Below are 18,207 nucleotides of genomic sequence, written 5' to 3' on the forward strand. Positions count from 1 at the left end.
TCTTGGCTTGATTTGTGTGTCGCCGAGCGTTGGCGGCTCATTTCTGTCCCCTTTTATGAAACGAAGCAAAATGAAATGCTTGCCAATAAACTGAGATGGCTGGCCTTGAATTGAATGGGCGCCCAGTGGCACATTGTCGGGCTAATGAAAAGATTGCCGAGAACAAGCAAAAATTGTTGACAATTTAATGAGAATTTTATTGTGCAAGATGGGTTAAATTGGCCATTCATGCAGCGCGGCAGCAGTTTGAGTGAATTCCGAAATCCGCGCATATATAATTAAGTTCTATACGTACATACATAGATGTCAGTGTGAGTAGTATAATGGGGATTTAGTGTCTGGCCAAATTGAGTCCTTAATTTCTGGCCCCTGGTAGTTTGTACAGTTACCCGACTTTCAGACTTTGACAAGTTGCAGCAGCAACACCTGCTGCAGCAGCAACATCAGCTTCAGCAGCACCAACACGAGCAGCCGAAAGAGAGCGTGTCATGATTGCGGCCATATAAACATTTCTTTTTATTGCCTAATGGATACCCTGGACGGCGAGACTGCCAGACTGGTTGACTACTTGCAGCGCACTTTTATCAGCGCAGCTCTTCATGTTTGCTCGGCGATTGGGATTGTCAATTGTCGATCGATGGCAATGTCGATGGCGATGGCCTGTAATTGAAGCTGCTCTGCTGCCTCCGTGTTTTGCCGTGTGGCACGGATCGCACGGCGGGCATCGCAGATCGAAGATCGTTGCCATTGCAGGCGGTGCAGGCAGTGCAAGAAAGCTAAATTGGGTTAATTTCTGATTGATGATCAACATGGCCTGGTAAACTGTCGCGCGCAATTTCATTAGGCAGCTTGTTTTTAGACGCCCGTGATCAGTTTGTTCGATTTGGATTCGATCGTCAATTGCATTGACGTCAATGTACCTGTATTCGTATCTTCATCTGCAGTATTTGCAGTATTTGCATCACGGATTTCATTAGCACTTCCGAATGCCGTCTATTTATGGATCGTAGAGTAGGTGTGGGCTAAATTAAAGCCGGTAGTGTGTGCTTACAGCAAACACGAAATTATGCATTCCATAGAGCCAGCAATTATCGATGGATCATCCAGTTTGGGAGGGGTTTTTGGCCTTTTTGCCTTTTTGGCAATGCCGAGCACAACTAAACTGACTGACCCAAAACTGGGGTATGCATATTGCTGGTATTTTTATTTATTTTGGTAATGCTTTATGTCTTTATGTCTCAGCCACAATGATTTGTATGTATAGTACACAAGACAATGCGGCGCAATTGCAAGTCATTGAACCCACGGCATTATTATTATTACATTGTGTTTTTGTCGCTGGGGTCTCTGTAAGTGCTAACACATGTAAACATATAAAAAGAAGAGCAGCAGGATTGATGTACCCTAAAAAATGAACGAGAGCATGAGTAATATGTATCGCACAATACGCAGAGTTTTTTCGGCGACAGATGCAGATGCAGATACAGATACAGATTGGAATTTAATGAGCTGCCTTGCATTCCATTCCAGCCCGATTTGTTTCTCTCGAGTTGCGTGCTGCTGATGCCGTGTTGTAACAAGTTTCTCGACAGCAATTACTCACTACTGTGCATCCGCTGGATTTTTAGTTAGTTTATCTCCCAGCGATAAATCGTCTCATATTTGCCTGCATAAATCGCACTTGTAATTGTCAGCTTCCGCATGAAAAGTAAGCAAAATAAAATCAAGCCGTAAAATGGTAAATAAACGTGTCAGGCAGGCCCATGTCCCATAAAACATCCATCTCTTGCCGTCTTTCTGCCGGCTGACTGCCAACATTCACTTCCAATTTGCGTTTGCGTTTGGCCATTGTCTTTTGTCTCTGGTCTGCGTTTCGTATACACGAAATTATGTCATCAACTTTCAATCAATTTCAATACACTTCAATCAATTTTGCACAACAAAAAGCGAGCATTAGATATTCAGATTTATGCAACACCCCGCGATACATGAGCTTTCTTTTTGGGCTGCACTAGCTTCCACCAGATTGAAAATCGGTCAGCAGTGAAAACGAGAAGAGGAAGTAGTCTCAGCAGCCACTGTTGGATGTTGCTGCTGCTGTTGCTGCTGCTGCTGCTGTTGCAGCTGCAATCTGCATAATTTTCGCATCACGTTTTGCATATTTTTCTAATTGAAAACCAAATTCAATCATTTCATTTCGCAATACTGCTGTTGCTGTGACTGTTGCTGTTGCTGTTGTTACTCCCCGACAGCAGCAAATGTCGAACGGTAATTGTAGTTGGCAGCGTTTAGGACCATTTATAACGCCCATTGCCACGCCCCCGGCTGCGGCTGCTGCTCCACTGCCACCGTCTCATTTGGAACTTGGGCATTGGGCCTGGTCTTGGGATATTTGCTGTTTGCCTAAAAGCGTTTACTTTGTTTACTTTGTGTCAACCTTTTAACCCCGCGATCGTGCCGTTGCCGCTGTTGTTGCTGCTGCTGCTGCTGCTGTTGTAGTGGCAATGTCTGTTGCTGCCACTGATGTTGTGGTAATAATTTTCAATTAAGCGCAAAATGCTCTAATGCTCCAATTCGATTTGCCAACATAAAATGCCTCGGCGGCGGCTATTGCAACACACGGGTGAAAGAATTCCAGCGGGATTTTGAATTTCATTACTCAGTCTATCTAATAACCAAGCTAGCTGGCCTGGCCAGCGGCAGTTAGCGGATTTAGTTGGACTGCGGCTCCGTCTGCGAAAAGTCTGGGAAACCAATTGGCGCAGTCTTGGGAGAGAAACGTGCAAACGTGTCAATTTATGGTTTTCATTGCAACTTGCAAGAGAAATGCCGGCTGCCGATTGCCGACTGTTGAACGTACAGCGTTTCCCGGGAAAACAGTGTAATGCTTGTAACAAATATTGTAACACCTAGCAGAGCAGCACATTTCAATTTAAAACCATCACATCTCTTTTGGCTGCAGGGAAAAGCGGAGGAACACTGGCGAAACAAAAAACAAATTGAAAATCTAAACGCTGCTAGAACAATGATTCTTCGGCAGTTTCAGAGGCTTATAACCGCTTGAGTAGGTTTCGCTTCCTGCTCCCGGCAGCCTCAGCTGCAGTTTCTCAAGTGGGCCCTCGACGTGTATTCATTTCCTGCTAGAGAACGGAATGGAGACACCTTTGCCGGGATCTCCTCCCCTTTTGGCCAGCTACTGCTTTGCATTTCCAGGCAATGCTTGATGTCGACGAACCCGCCTCACAAAGTCTGGCGACGCCCACTGCAAATGGCTTTGCATTCGCCCCTTTTGATAATTAATTAATCTTTTCGCGTTCCAAAAATAACAGTGCACCCAGCCTGATGAATGCGATATAAATGAACTGCCAATTAACAAAGTACTTTTCGTGCAATCAAACATTGTTGGTGCGTCTTTTTTTGTGGTAGCCACTCTCGTTTAAAATCAGAAACCAGTTCCCGTGCTTTTCAATTAAATCCTTTCCGTCAACAGATCTCTTCTCCAAAGCCATGTTGAGTTGAGAACGGCTTAAAGCGCACATTAAAGGTGTTAACTGGAGGCAAATCCTCTTAATGTAAGCCGCTAATGGGCAGGAAAGGGCATGGGGGTACACTCACTCGGAGCACTAATCGTGTATCACGCAGGGAAATAAATTGAATTAGAACCGTAAATCCCTGCGATGGTCATGCAAATGGAAGTGCGGCCTGCACCCACGGTCACGAGTCTGGAGGAGAGTGGATGGGGCAGAGGTGTGTCTCTCCTGGTGGAGAGGATGTGCGGCAGACAAAAACCCTCGGGCCTTGGAGCCCCTGCCTTCGCTTTCAACACCTGGGATCGAGTTGTCTCGCCTTTGTGATAACTTCATTTCAGATCCGCGCTGGGCCGAGCCCTTGGGCTGTCTGAAGGGCTGACATGTGTCTGCCACACACTGGCGTGGCATCTATCAAGAAATTTAAAAGGGTCATGCCCTCTTGGCCAAGACATTTCCATTTTTTATGCAGCGTAATAACGCTTTGTGTACGGCCATACAGTCGTTCCTTTGTAGATCGAATTTTTCGAGAACTAATTGAGTTACAAAAGCTTATGGATATCCCTTATGGACTAACCCCTCATGTTCCTCAAGCGATTATAGTCAGAATAGGTGAAGTATTATATTTAAAGGCTTTGGGATTTAGCAGTTCAATTTAGCAATCGATTTGTCAATCAGAATGAATTCCTCTAAATAGTAAGATCCTTTTTCGTATATAAAACTTAGTTCATTTTGTACGGTCTCCACTGTACTGTCCCCACCTGAGCTCCAGGACCATGTTCAAGTGCCGGAAAGCCAGTGACCTGACTGATTTCAATTAAGCTTCCCCGCAGACCGCTGATGACTCTATCGGGCTGCTGTGATTTCTAATGCCACATATCACGCCAGTCTGCAGAGTATGCAACTGGTGGGCTTTGCCAACCCCTTTGCAACTCGTATGTTAATGCGTTGGGACTCCTGAGTTGTTAAAAGGTGCTGGGGTGGCAGTAACATTTGATTGCCAGTGCCCTGACGTCACGCGCCCAGTCGCACCCTGGAGACCCTGCCGTATCCTTATTGACAGCCTGACGGAAAAGTGTCTGTTTTGCGGTGGTCGGGGTGACAGGTTGCGTGCTCGAAGCAATTATTTCCGACCCACACACCATTTTGTAAATCTATTAAGGATTTACTGCTCTGCGGTTGAACTAATTAAATAAATATTTACAATGAGTGAAAAACTAATGGCCCAGTCGAGCACATAAACGGAAGGCGAACTATTCAAACGCCACTTGAGTTAGAGCGGTGCAGTGTGGCGATTATATTTTATAGGCGATAAAGCTTATCTGGCACACGACGCAAAGTTTGGAACCATTTGGCCAACTTCTTTGGGCCATGGCTCTAACCTGGGGCTGGCCAAAATGAAACATGTGCGCAGATAAGGCCTGCATGTCCGATTAGACCATTTGACAGAAGACGGACTGGAAGTGAACCCTTATCGATATGGCTTACGTACTGAACACCTGCACGGGACTTGAGTCACATGCGCTAATCGGTTGGAAGTATTAGGTACATTTCTATAAGAACATCTCAGCATGAATAACAAAATTCAGTGTTTTCTCTTGATTGCTATTTTGTATAATAATGCCCTGATTAAAAATGGGACAATAAGTAAAATGTTATTAGGGTATCCATAGGATGATGCAAGCTGATATGGTTTCATAGTTCCTCAAAAGTTCATTGTCACCTTGAAGCATCACTGTCAGCCGTGTCTGGCAGCAGTTCACCTTTTTTACCTGGCTGCACACTGTGTTGAGGAAGGAGTTAGCAGAAGGTAGACACATGCGTTGCCATTTTCTTAATAAGCTTACAGTTCCGGTTGCCGAGCCTGGTGACCTCAGACTGTGCTGCGTCCTGGAGTGAGTCGGTGGCTGGCTGGTGAGCTCTTTGGGCTTAGGAGTCATTGACATTGTCTGAGCAGGAAGTGGTGATGAGTGTTTGAGTGCTTAGGAAGTGGTTTCTTTGTTCTGTAAATCCTAGGAGATTCCATTCCAACTCCCACTCCCAATCCCAAGGAGCTGTGTGTCCATTCAAGGGAAAACTTTCTCTTTTTATTGCGTGCTCCTGCCGCATCGGGGGATTCGAATTACAATTTCATGTTGCATCGAATCAAGGCTGAAACAATGCCAACAACCAGTGGGGGGTGGCCGATTGCATGTCGACCGGCGATAAGAAATCTCGGGTCTGCGGAGTTGCAGTGTCCGTCAAGTTGTTTGATGGAAAGTGAAACTTATTCGGGTCGCGCCGAATAGTTGCAATGCAGTGGCAAACTTTAACTAACAGTCTTCCTTCCTCTTTTGCTTCAGCTTCATGGGCGTTTGCGTGCAGGAGGGCCAACTGCACGCCCTGACCGAGTACATCAACGGCGGCTCCCTGGAGCAGCTGCTGGCCAACAAGGAGGTGGTGCTCAGCGCCACGCAGAAGATAAGACTGGCGCTGGGTATAGCGCGCGGCATGTCCTACGTGCACGACGCAGGCATCTTTCACAGGGATCTGACGAGCAAGGTGAGAACTAACCGCAAGGACCAACAACCAATAAGCTCTTTACTAATACGATTCTCGTTCCAGAATGTACTTATTCGCAATCTGGCCAACGATCAGTACGAAGCCGTAGTGGGTGACTTTGGTCTAGCCGCAAAGATACCAGTCAAGTCGTAAGTATAACCTGCTCTAAACAACTACAACAGCGTAAAATCATAAAATCCATGTTTATAATTAAACTAATCGAAAATGGGCTTGCTTACAGCAGAAAATCACGCCTCGAGACAGTCGGCTCACCGTATTGGGTTAGTCCGGAGTGCCTGAAGGGCCAGTGGTACGACCAGACAAGCGATGTCTTCTCCTTCGGCATCATTCAGTGCGAGATCATAGCCCGCATCGAAGCGGACCCGGATATGATGCCGCGCACGGCGTCGTTTGGACTGGACTACCTGGCATTTGTAGAATTGTGTCCGATGGATACTCCTCCTGTGTTTTTACGTCTGGCCTTCTACTGCTGTCTGGTGAGTTTTGGACTTGCAAAAAATGTAAGAATGTGATGTAACCCGCTCAATAACTTACAGTACGATGCCAAGAGCCGACCCACGTTCCACGATGCCACCAAAAAGTTGACTTTGCTGCTGGAGAAATACGAACACGAGTCGTCGGCTGGAGCGAGCCCACTCAGTTCACTGGAGCTGATCAACAGCTCTCCAGGAGGCAGCGATTCAGAAAATGTAACGTTGACTCCCCGGGCATCAGTACCCACGGTGGCCACTATTTGTACTGCTCCTGCTGGCACCTTAACTCCGCGCCACCTTCAGGAAGTGGACGAGGACGGCTTCCGATTTCCAAGTAAAAAGTCTGCTTCGGCTGCGCTTCCGGCCACGCCAAATGGGTCTGCTGGAAGCAATGGCTTTGATGATCATGTACTGAAGTCTAGGGTGCGACGGGCTACTCAGAAATTGGAGGCCGAGATCCTGTTGCACCGGCGGTCGCTAAGCGAAAACATCATCCACTTCCCCATGCACACGTCCCCCAGTGACAAGGCGCGGTGTCATCAGATGCAGCGCCAGCGCTCATCCACTCACTCACCAACGCCCCCAAGGCAGCTTTCCTCTGTTCAGTTGCCCGCCACGTCTATTCCAGATCCCCCACCACTTCCCAAACCCGTCCCCGCGGTGCTCACGCTGCGCAAAGTGGGCGAAACGATGTGTCTAAAGGATCCACAGTACAAGCCGACATCTGAAAAGGATCACAACGGCTCTAAACCGAATCCGTTTGAAGCGCTGGCGCAGCTGCGTGGTGTTAAGAAAATCCTGGACGCCAATCCTAAGACCTATGCAGCAGGGGTGGGAGATCTATTCAGCTCATGCTTCGAGATGCTAGCGCCGTTCTTTAAAGAGCTGGCCGCAATGCAGAGCAAAGCGGTGGCTCATGGTGGAGGAACGAGTACGGATGAAACTGCAACAGGAAAACTTAATGAAAAGGCATCGGCAGCAACGCCCAATGAACCAAAGAGCCTGCCAGTGTCGCCGCATATGACGCGCAAATACAGCGCCATCGAGCTTCGACTTCCTCAGCGATTCAGCAATGCTGCTCCTCCAGCAGTTACCAATGCTCCACCACCAACTACATTGCCAGCCGATGAGGATGACTGCGATGATTGCAATTCGGAAGGTGAGGATCCCGATGGTGGTGGCAACTGTGCAGATGCGGAATCCAGCAGCGATGACAGCGCCGTGCGTCCGGCCACTGTGCCAACCGCTCGAAAATACCGCGCGAATTCCTTGTATACGCATCCGCTTTTTCGCGGTCCCAATGGCACCAGCATGAAAAGTACCAGTACCAGTGAATTCGAGAGCCCAACTCTACTGAAGTCCAGCGCATCTACAATCACGTTGACTGCGTCAGTGGGTGCGTCCAATTCGTGTGAGGATCTGACTGAAAGCGCCAAGAAATCGAAAGACCAAGCGGGTAGCGGTGCAACAGTCGCGGCGCAGGCTTTACCCACTCCCATGTCTGGCGGCTCAACCAGGTTGGTGGAAACTCCGGTGTCCGTGTCATCCTGCACTGATCTTGAGCTCGACGAACTGAAAAACACCTGCGATCTGAACGAATTAAAGAACTCGTGTGAGCAGCTTCCCTTGAAGACGAACCTAACAAGGCGGGACTCCATAGAAAGTGGCTTCTTCTCGTGCTTTAACGAAGAGTCCGATGCGGCGATTACGAACAACAGTTTTGGACGGCAGCTGAACGGGATTGGGTCGTTGGGGTTTGGTTGCGGCGGCGGGGGCAACAGTAGCAACTGCTGCTATGAGAAATTGAAGACGCAGCTTATGCTCGATGCATGCGTCAGCGCAGATAGTGAAATCAAGTGAGTACACTAGATATTTTTGAACTTTTTTTAATGTCGTACCGTATCATTATTGAAATTTAATTACTATATTGTAATCGTAAATGGCTCAGAAACTTTTATTGTATTTATCAGAATCAAACTAGGCTTTTAATTGTATGTTTCTGACATTAGCTTAATGAACTGTGAATATAGATACGTACACAAACATTAATTTTAAAAATATTTCATATATGATACTTATTTCGGCATACCCCAGGTTAAACACAGCCACGGTATAAATATCGAGCCCCTAACGCACAAGCAACGTAAGTGACTTGTTTAGCTAAAGCATACAAATCACAATCATAAGACACTTTTTTCAAGATTTTACAAGTTTGTCGTGCTATTTGTGTAATACCATCTTATTAGTCGATGTTCGTCACAAAGCCATTAAGCATTTAAAAAAGCTATACAAATGTTTGTCTGATGTTTTTGGTACATTAAGTAGGGCCTGTATTTGAGTTCTTGGTAACCAGTTACTGATTATATTATTATCTTTTAGCGATAAACTGGCGAGCTTGTGTCGCTGCTGCTACTATGCCACCTCGACATCGAACGCCGCCGTAACTGCAGCTGCTGCTGCGGTCCAACAACAACAGCAGAGCCACTTGCTCAACGACACATCCTCGACCTCCTCGTCGGTGCTACTGATCGACAATGATCCCGCTGCGATCGGTGGAAATACCTCATCTTCCACAGCGTTGGACTCGATGGATGACTTGGACGCCGACATTGTGGCATCGCGGCGCACACACCAGCGACGTTACACTTGCCACCATGCGTTGCTCAGCGGGAACGGCAGCGAATCCCAAATGGCGGCTACAGCGGGTCTGATTAATCGACTGGCTCTGGACTCAGAGATTCATACTCTGCTTCAGCGCAGTCCTTTTGCAACGAATCAACTATTGTACTGTAAGAACCGCACCTCGTCCATCTACACGGATAGCTCCGATGATATAAGTAGCTTGGCAGGATCCGATTCCCTGCTCTGGGACGACCGCTCGTTCACGGCACTGCCCAGCACGAGATCCGCACAGATCGCCAAGATAGTGGAGTATTTTGAGCGGAAGCGACAGGACTCCTCGCCGCCATCGGTGCACCATCGCAATGGGAACGGGACGGTAGCAGCTGCTGTGGCTGCCTCTGCCCTGGGTTCCAACTACCTTTCCTACGAGTCGCGTCGGTATTCGGACTTCAAGCGGCATCTGAACGCGGATGCCCTGTGCTTTGATCTGGACAAGAAGCCTGCGCAGCAAAGAATGATGGTGTGCGAGGGTGCAGTCAAGTCGAAACTTCCCATATTCGACAAAAAGAAGCAACAGCAAGGCGGCTAGCTGGGGGACCTTGTTATGAAAACCCCGACCTGATACATATTTAATAACTTATTTGTTCAGTCTCCCTGACTTAGGTCGATTCTGTGAGATTTTTATCCCCACATACGATTCCTTTATACCTGGCAGTACCACTTGATAAAAATACAAAAAATAATCGCAATTAATTTTGCCCAGAAAAGTTGGTTAGTTTTAAATGCGTAAAAGTTTAATTTATAAGTAAATAGTTGATTTCCTTATTGTCAAGTGTATAGAGCGCAATTGCAAGTAAGCCAAAATGTTCTACTAAAAATAGCATGCTCTTACAATAAGCGAACCAATTTCGTTTGTATTAGTTGAAAAATTGTATCTAATTACCATTAATAAGCATATACATAAACATAATCATACGTCGTACTGGTTCCTAGTCCTTCAAATTTACTTCGCTACATATATTATGCTAAATTAGCGAGTATTCAAAAACCAATCATGGAAAGTATTTATTCTTAATAATTATATCTGTCGCTGGTAAACTCCTATGAAATGGCGTAGCTGTTCTTTATGAATACATTTACATATAATTTTAAATTTATCGCGCTATTTATTTGATTTTGTCTAAACTCTGTATAAAAATATTATGTTTAAAATACAATACAAATATACACACATTTATACATAAAATGGCATATTGCAATATATACAGTTTACCTGTAACGATTAATTTAAATACGTAGGCTTACCAACTTGAGGTTTTAAGACTTGAAGCCCCTTTCCCTCGAAAATTGTACAGATGATTCCGATCAATTTAAGAAGCAAGACCACTTATCATTGGCCAATCCAGTTCGGCTTAAACACGACTTATGACTTTAGTTTTAGATTCGTATGTTACAAATATGTGGGTATCTGCATTACAAATAAATACATAAGTATACACAATGCACCCAGGAGATCAATTTCATATATTGGCTGATAAATTCCAATTTTATAAAGAGTATTATGGGACATGATTAATTGTTTTATTTCTTTTTGTGTGTCATTTACAATCGAACTTACATATACGGTAAATGAAAATCGGCTGCAATTATACTTCAATTATAACATATATTGCAAAAGAGCAAGGCGAAGACTGAGCCATCTTTTTTCAATTGGCTAGTAGTTTCCATTATACAGATGATAGGAAAATATATCCGTAAATTGAATATATTATCAAGAATTCTTTAGGAAATAATGGCTTCAAATGAAGCATCTTACTTTACCAACTTAGACACTGTTGAACAGAAAAAAATTATTAAGATAAGTGAGACTTCCGTGGCAGATGTAGATAAAGTACAATACGTGTACATATTAAGGAGATTGTTAAGAAATGTAAGTCGTCCATTTGATCATAACACGTCAACCTCATTGCATCGTCTTGTTAATGGGTTTTAAGTAAAGCCAAACATTAAAAAATCATGAATTTTAAATTCATTTCCGGTTGCCAATCAAACATTTTAAAGCACTTACCGACTTGGGTCGATGACGAATAAGTATTATATATATTATTATCAACATTGAAATCGCAATCCATCCCAGACACAAACGAAATTAATTTCGGTTTTTAGTATATGTTAAACAACGTAAATTTAAAATCGAAAAACGAAAACATGTCAGGCAAACAAATAATTTTGTAAAACTGTAAACTGAATTAATGTACTCGTATAATAAAGATACTGATATAGTAACACCACAGATTTCATCTTTTACCATTATTTAACCAGGGTCGTAAGTACAGAGTTCATGATCTTTTGTTGTCTGATCCTAAAAGTATACACTGAAAAGTTATTATTTACATTACTAAAACTGTAAAATGTGTGTAAAAAATCGTAAGGTTTTATTTCAATTTTATTTAGCTACTTTTACCGCCAAAGTTTGATTTATTTAAAAAAAGGCTTTTTCAACTATTATGATATCAGAATTATGTTTATTTTGCATGGTTTTCTATGGTACAGTAATTGGGTAAATTGTGAGTACTATTTAAGTTTATGCTGTTAAATTGAGTAAAAAGCTTTTATCTCATTTCCGACGATTCGGGAGTCAAATGAGAAAGTTTAAATGATTCGCATTTCAAATCAGACTCGCAAAAGTCGCTGGGATCGTGGGGTGTAGTGTTCGTTGGTGGCGATGGTCTATATATCTGGAAAGGTGAGCTTACTGACTATAAGCTGTAGAACAGAACTAGATTACCACATGGTCTACCTCTAAGCGGGGCATTTCCCTGCTGTCTCATAAACTTTGAATAAATAATACAAACTAAAATTGGACTAAACTAATTTTGGGACTCATTCCTCAGACCCACTTAGCTCAACGTCAGACTTCGGGGACCCATTCGGGGCACATTTCTGGGTCCAGCCTGGGCCTTCGGTAGCTCAGCGGACTTGCGTGCTCCATCCTCCTCGTCCTCGTCTCCGAAGAGCAGGGCCGCCAGGCTCGTCTCAAAGGTGGACTTCTTGCGCTGCGTGGGCTTCGTGCTGATTGCCGGCGCCTTGGTGGTTGCCAGTGTGACATCCGACTTCGTTACCCCGGGTTGATGGGTCGTTGAGGTTGTGGATGTGGTGGAGGAGGTTGAGGTGGAACTGCTGCTGCTGCTACTAACGGGTGAAGCTGATGTAGAAGGTTTTTCTGTGGTGCCCATCAGTGGCAAAGCGATTGGCTGGTCCTTGCCAGCATTCTTGGCACCTGCGATCTCTTCCTGTTCCACTTGCTCAACGTGTTTGTAGCCCGGTGGATAAATGGGTTTAAATCCACCTTGAAGTTGTGGCTGGAAGCTGTCCATTTCAGACGGTTTTTCCGCCGTCAGCGGACTAGCAGTGGGTTGCTCCTCTTCTGTTTTCTTTTGCTCTGCGGGGTCCACATCAGCCCGGTTAATGTTGTTCTTCTCATAGATCGCTTGATCCGTGGTCGACGGCAGAATGTTCCAGTTACTGGGCGCGGCAGGATTTACTGCTGCTGCTCCACTGGCACCACCTAGGCTCACACTTGGGTAAAATGGTGCCATGAAGTCCTTCTCGAAGTTCTGGCCACGCAGATCGAAATCACTGCTCAGGCCCTCCTCCGTCTGGGTGTCCTGTCGGATCTCGTTGATTACCGACGTCGCCAGATTAATATTGGAGAATTTTTGCCCCTGTTCGTGGCGGAATGGATTCGGCTCTGTGGGCGTGTAGGCAATGGCTATGGGTGTCTCTGTCCCGGTGCCCATAGCTCCCGTGATGATCCTTGGAGCCACGAGTACTCCCGAAACAGACGTCTGCGATTCGGGGTGGAGGTCTGAAAAGGAGGGGTCTGGCTTCTCGATAGGATAGGGGAACTTCTCTTTGGGAACTTGCTGCACCTTGTTTTGCTGCTGCAGGGATTGCGGCTTCTTGTTCTTGAGAATGGGTTCTTGGGGCTGATCGCGAATCACGGAGAAGGGAGTATTCTGGTACTCGGCAGGAGCTGAAGGAGCATCGCCTTCGCTCTGTCCTTTCTCTGCACTCTTCATCGGAAAAACAACATACATGCCGCTGGGATCCAACTTTTGCTGGCTAAGTTTGGAGACCTCAGCTTCTTGGGGATCATTGTCGGCCGTGACCTGGATCTCTCCTGCACCCGTATCATCGCCAGGCAGGCTCACAGCCTTCTTTTGGGACTGCAGCATTTGTAATGTGACCACTGGCTCCAGTTTCGTCTCCTCCGCTCCCTTGCGATCCTTGCCAGGGGTCACGGGCTGTGGCGGATCGTTGATTACCAGATCTTCTTCCTCGAAGTCGGCAGCTGCCTCTGCATCGATCGTTTTGTAGGGTTCCGATGAAGGTGCATGTCGCTCTGCGGGATAGCCATCAACGGATCTTAATGGACCAGGGCTCTGGGGGCGACGGGGATACATGTGATCGGGCAGATAGGGCACATTCTGTCCTCCATACGGAGGAAGTCTGTAAACTCTCCTATTAACATCTCCTCCTGGACCGGGCCCCATGGGATACTCCGAGATGCGATTCATGGGATAGCGCTTCTGCATCATTTGCTGATGCTGCTGGTGTAAAGGTTGACGGCGGTGGGCAAACTGAGGTTGCATCGAAGGATTATAAGGGCGTTTGGGACCGGGGCCACCTTGCTGAGGCAGACGGATGTTTCCTGGTTCCTGCTTCAAGGCAGGAGGATGTCCGCTGGAAATCTTGGCATTCGGGCGGAACTGTGGCAAAATATTTGGCAGGTTGCTAGGACGGGGTCCGTTTTGTGGTTTGCGGTTGTACTCGTTATAGAAGTTGGAAGGGGGCGATGTACCGAGTGGACGCTTTCCAGGAGTCGGTGACGCGTGAGCCGCTGGCACAGTGGTGGGGTATCGCGGAGGTGGCTCCATATCCATCGAGGGTTGCTCACCGAGTATAGGCTGCTGGGCAGGGAATTTCTAAGAAGATTGGAATATATTATATAACGTTATTTTTTAATTATTTAATTTTCCTAAATTAGGGACTTTTTATTACCAATGGTTGTTTCTGCTGGCTCAGGTTAAGCACTTCATGCTGCTGGATCTGCACACTGGCGCTGCCAGGAGCTACTTCATCCTTGGGCTTGGGAAAAACCACTGGATTGGAGTTCTGAATTTGCTGTAGACTTAAAGGTTGTGCATGACCATTAATGCTTGGTCCTGCCGGAGGACCCTGCATCACAGCGGAGGAGGGCAGTTCCAGCGACTCCTCTCCCTGGGCGGGGAATCGAATGTTGGTGGAGACAAGAAGTTCCTTGGTGTCCTCTCCCTGCATTAAAACCGGTGGAGTGGGCTGTGGCTGTGGCTGTGGTGGGGTCGAAGATTGCTGCTGAGTGTAGGGATGAGAAGGCTGCTCAGGCCTGGTCACGGGTTTCTTTGATGGTCGCTTGTTGGATCCGATTAGGGGAAGCTGTTGATAGGGGGTTGGTGCCTCGGGTGGTGGCTCTTGGTAGGAAACGGTTCCAGGTGCTCCCGATGTGGCCACATTTCCATTCTGATGGAAGTTCGAGTTCTGCTGGATGCTCGGCATCTGTTGGAAGTTCGGTGGCGGAGACAGTTGTTCCTTGAGAGGTCGCTTAATGTTGCCAATGTCCTCGTTGATCACCTGACCGTATTGAACACCTGGCGTGTCCTTGGCGAATAGTGGTTCCTTCTCAACGCTCGGGTGGCCCACGCTAACTTGTTGCACCTGACTGCCGAGAACGAAAGAGGCTGACTGCTGTCCCGGCGAAATCACCACATTATTGATCTGGCCCGGCACAGGTCGGTATTGCATCATGTTTGGCTGCTGCACCTGGTAGGACACGTACTCGTTGCTGTAGTTCTCCTGGCTACCAGAGATCACCTTCTGCTCGTTGGGATTGGGCCGTTGCTGTGATGCTGGTTGCTGTGTTCCTGGTTGCTGCTGGGAACCAGGCTGCTGCATGGCGAAGGGCGATGGCTTGGATGGTGCAATGGGCTGAATGAGATTGCCCTGGGCATCGAATCCTTGGTTCTGTTGGTAGTTTTGAGCCACATTGGATTCTTCTTCAGCCAAGCTATTGAATATATCGCTAAGTGTCATAGGAGGTTTAGGAGGAGATGGTTTCTGTTGCTGAGTTGGCGGGAGTGGCTGATGTTGCTGCTGCTGTTGATGTTGTTGTTGTATATGTTGCTGTTGGTGATGTTGTTGCTGCTGCTGTTTTTCCAGTTGCTGCTGGTACGGATGCTTCTGCTTTTCCAGATGCTGCTTCTCCAATTGCAGCTGATACTGCTGCTGTTCATATAGTTGTTGCTGCTGCTCCTGATATTGCTGCTGCTGTATTTGCTGTTGCTTCTGCATCTGCTGCTGCTTCTCCAGTTGCAGCTGTTGCTGCTCCTCCGCCTGTGTGTTCTTCTGCCCCAGCGTGTGATAAACGTCGGCTGGATCCAGGTTGGGAATACCAGTTCCCGGAATGGGACTAAAGGCGGGTGGGGGCGTGGGTCCTTCGGTGAACACCACAGGTGCACTTGTGCTCGATGTGGTGTACATCTTGGTGGTGGTGGCAGGCTCCGTAGGGAAGATAGCTGCCTGTGGTGTGGCATGGTGGGTGGTGAGGGCCACATCGCTGCTGCTGGGTGTTGGTCTGGGCGATGACTTCACCGGGCGCTGATCCTCGTGACCAACCGTTGGCCTGCCAGTGGTGCTGGGCACAGTGGGACTGTACTTCTTGGTCGGCACAAACTTCTTGCGGGTGGTGCTGGTGCGCGGTGGTTGTGTGGTCGTGGAAGCCGTCTGCAAAGGAATGGGTCGTCTTGAGGTGGTGGTGTACTTGACCGTCGGGCTTGTGGCTGCCGTGGTTGTAGTGGTGGTAACTGGTTTCCTCGAAGGGGGTAAAGTTCCCCGAGTTGTGGTTGTCGTTGTAGACGTAGTGGTGGATGGACTACTGGGATAGTAAGCTCCAGCTGTGGGCGTCACTGCAGTTAACTTGGTAGTTGGCACGGTGAAGAAGTTCGAGCTATGATAGTTGGGTGGAGGAGGTGTAACTGGAGCCACCACGGAAGTGGGTTTCTTGTTGGTGATGAAATTCTTGTTACTGCCCTGGTACTTTAAGTTGGCATACGAACTGGATACCAGCGGATAAACGAACTTCGACGAGGAGTACTTCACGGGCAGGTTCAAGAAGTCGTGTATGTTGGGCGAACTGCCACCACTCAACACAATCTTCTCGTTGGGAGCGAGCACCTCATTGGCCTCGGGTTGAATTCCCGCCGGTTTCTTGGCACTGAAGTCCAGCTGACCAGACACGGGATCCTGGCGCGCATAGTACGGTTTTCCCTCGTTGAAAATCTGGTTGGGCAGCACATAGCTTGTAGAGATGACGTCCTCCTCGCCCGAGACATCAGCACTCCTGGCTTCCAAGGGCAACAGGGCCGATGGGGTCTCGGTGGTGGACTCCCCGCTCGGTGTTGCTGCTGTGCAATACAGCAACATTAGTGCCACCAGCAACCTTAGGTTGCTACTGCCTCCCATTTCGATTGGCTGCAATGAGAGAAACGAAATTAAAACTTTTGTTTGAATCGCAGACCCTCCGCCCAAGCCGAAACCACTCTTGATTTCAGAGTCTGCACAAGGCCGCTGTCACTTCAAACGCTTTGACAACGGACCGCTTCCACATTTATGGTGCGAAAATTGCAGCCAGTCGGCTGAGATTGCTGGTGTGGCTGCCTTGAGTCCCGACAGCCAGACCTCGGCCACTCGGCAATTTGTCAGCAGACCAAGCGCCGTAGGTTGGCTTAATTGAGACATGACCGTGCGAGAAGTGTTTTGGACAAAACAAAGAGCCAAGTACTATACGTTTGGGGCCTTCGGATGGGTTATGATTGCAGATCAAAACATCGGCTGGCAGTGTCGCTTACAATTAACAACACAACTGGTGCACTCCCAATTTGGCACTGACTCTGGTCCACAAGTGACTGGATGGGATTGCTTTGATTTTCATAAAAAGCTGCTGCAATAGTTGCGGCCAGCAAGCAAATAAAAGGAAAAAGTGAAATTTTACCAAATGTGAGCAGCCAGTTTTTGCAGCAAGTGGAAAACCCGTCTGGGAGTTGTGGCTTGTTGTGGTGGTCGCTCATTGTGGTGGTTATGTCAAACGAGCCAAATGCCAGCCTCTGGCCTAACCAACAGACGTTGCTATTGTCTAATGCTCTTCGATATTCTGCAGCTACAAAAAAAAAGAGCCGAAAGAGCCAAAAGATCCGAAATCGATTGGGCCGCCAGTGCTTTCGATTCGCCGCTTCTTCTGCCGTGACAAGAAATTCACTTTCAAAAACACAGTTCAACTTTCATTCAATCAAAATACATCGATAATGTCACCCAGCCGAAATACCCAGCGCTAATTATGACTGACTCAACGGCGGAGAGCAGCCATAAGAGCATCAATGTCAAATTCATCCAGCCAGGAGCGAGGCTCATTATGCGCTTAATCGCCGCGTACTGTCAATCAAGCCACGTAGAAACTTATTCAAAGAGCCACGGGCACACTACTCACTGGGACTTGAACGGCAAGAATCCCAGATGAAAGTGCAATTGCCGCAATTGGCAGTGGTGTCTCCAATTGCCGTGGTTATTATTATTATTATTATTATGGTCTAGATTTCCTCTCGATTGCATGCGACATGTGCCACCACACGAAATCATTGCGAGTGAACTGCGATCTAAGTGCTCGGCCATTTAACTGCAGCGTGTTTTCTAGCATCTACCAACTTTCATTTCAATTGTCAACGAATTGGCCAGCGATTGTGTGCTTTCTTGTGTTCTTTGATTTCAGACAAAGTGTTATGCAAATGCAGAGCTTGTTCGCCTCAATTTAGCGTGCTTGTCGATGGGCTGTAATTCAGAAGAGCAAGAGCAAGTCGAACTCGTATCAACAGACTGGCTAACTGGGTAATTGGGTCACAATTTAGGAACTTGTTTGCTCTTCCCATCACTTT

General features: G+C 47.1%; 2 protein-coding genes across 4 annotated transcripts in view; one reads left to right on the forward strand and one right to left on the reverse strand.

Moving 5' to 3' along the window:
- The window catches only part of LOC122619712, a 47,784-nt gene extending 37,099 nt beyond the window's left edge, over positions 1-10,685 (forward strand). Inside the window, exons 4-9 of one of the 3 annotated variants that reach the window (XM_043796804.1) lie at positions 5,870-6,068; positions 6,132-6,217; positions 6,313-6,565; positions 6,626-8,418; positions 8,657-8,705; positions 8,942-9,081. In XM_043796804.1, coding sequence (XP_043652739.1) covers positions 5,870-6,068; positions 6,132-6,217; positions 6,313-6,565; positions 6,626-8,418; positions 8,657-8,678 — 2,353 coding nt within the window. In that variant the 3' untranslated portion in view covers positions 8,679-8,705; positions 8,942-9,081. Of the gene's footprint in view, positions 1-5,869; positions 6,069-6,131; positions 6,218-6,309; positions 6,566-6,625; positions 8,419-8,656; positions 8,706-8,941 lie in introns of all 3 variants that reach the window. The other 2 variants (XM_043796802.1, XM_043796803.1) reach the window with 2 other exon arrangements.
- A 1,399-nt stretch (positions 10,686-12,084) lies between these two features.
- Positions 12,085-16,744, reverse strand: LOC122621979 (proteoglycan 4). Its single transcript, XM_043800042.1, has 2 exons — positions 14,249-16,744; positions 12,085-14,172 (listed from the first exon to the last, which is right to left on the reverse strand). The coding sequence occupies exons 1-2, from the start codon at positions 16,742-16,744 to the stop codon at positions 12,085-12,087; spliced, it is 4,584 nt and encodes a 1,527-aa protein (XP_043655977.1).
- Between the last annotated feature and the right edge of the window lie 1,463 nt (positions 16,745-18,207).

This window comes from Drosophila teissieri, chromosome 3R (assembly GCF_016746235.2).
Source record: "Drosophila teissieri strain GT53w chromosome 3R, Prin_Dtei_1.1, whole genome shotgun sequence".
Taxonomy (NCBI): domain Eukaryota; kingdom Metazoa; phylum Arthropoda; class Insecta; order Diptera; family Drosophilidae; genus Drosophila; species Drosophila teissieri.

What these genes read in the sequence shown, in the direction of transcription:
- LOC122621979 (XM_043800042.1), bottom strand. Translation starts at nt 16,744, where the DNA reads ATGGGAGGCAGTAGCAACCTAAGGTTGCTGGTGGCACTAATGTTGCTG. An exon ending in GCCAGCAGAAACAACCATTG is followed by an intron (nt 14,173 to 14,248) that starts GTAATAAAAAGT and finishes CAATCTTCTTAG; the next exon opens with AAATTCCCTGCCCAGCAGCC.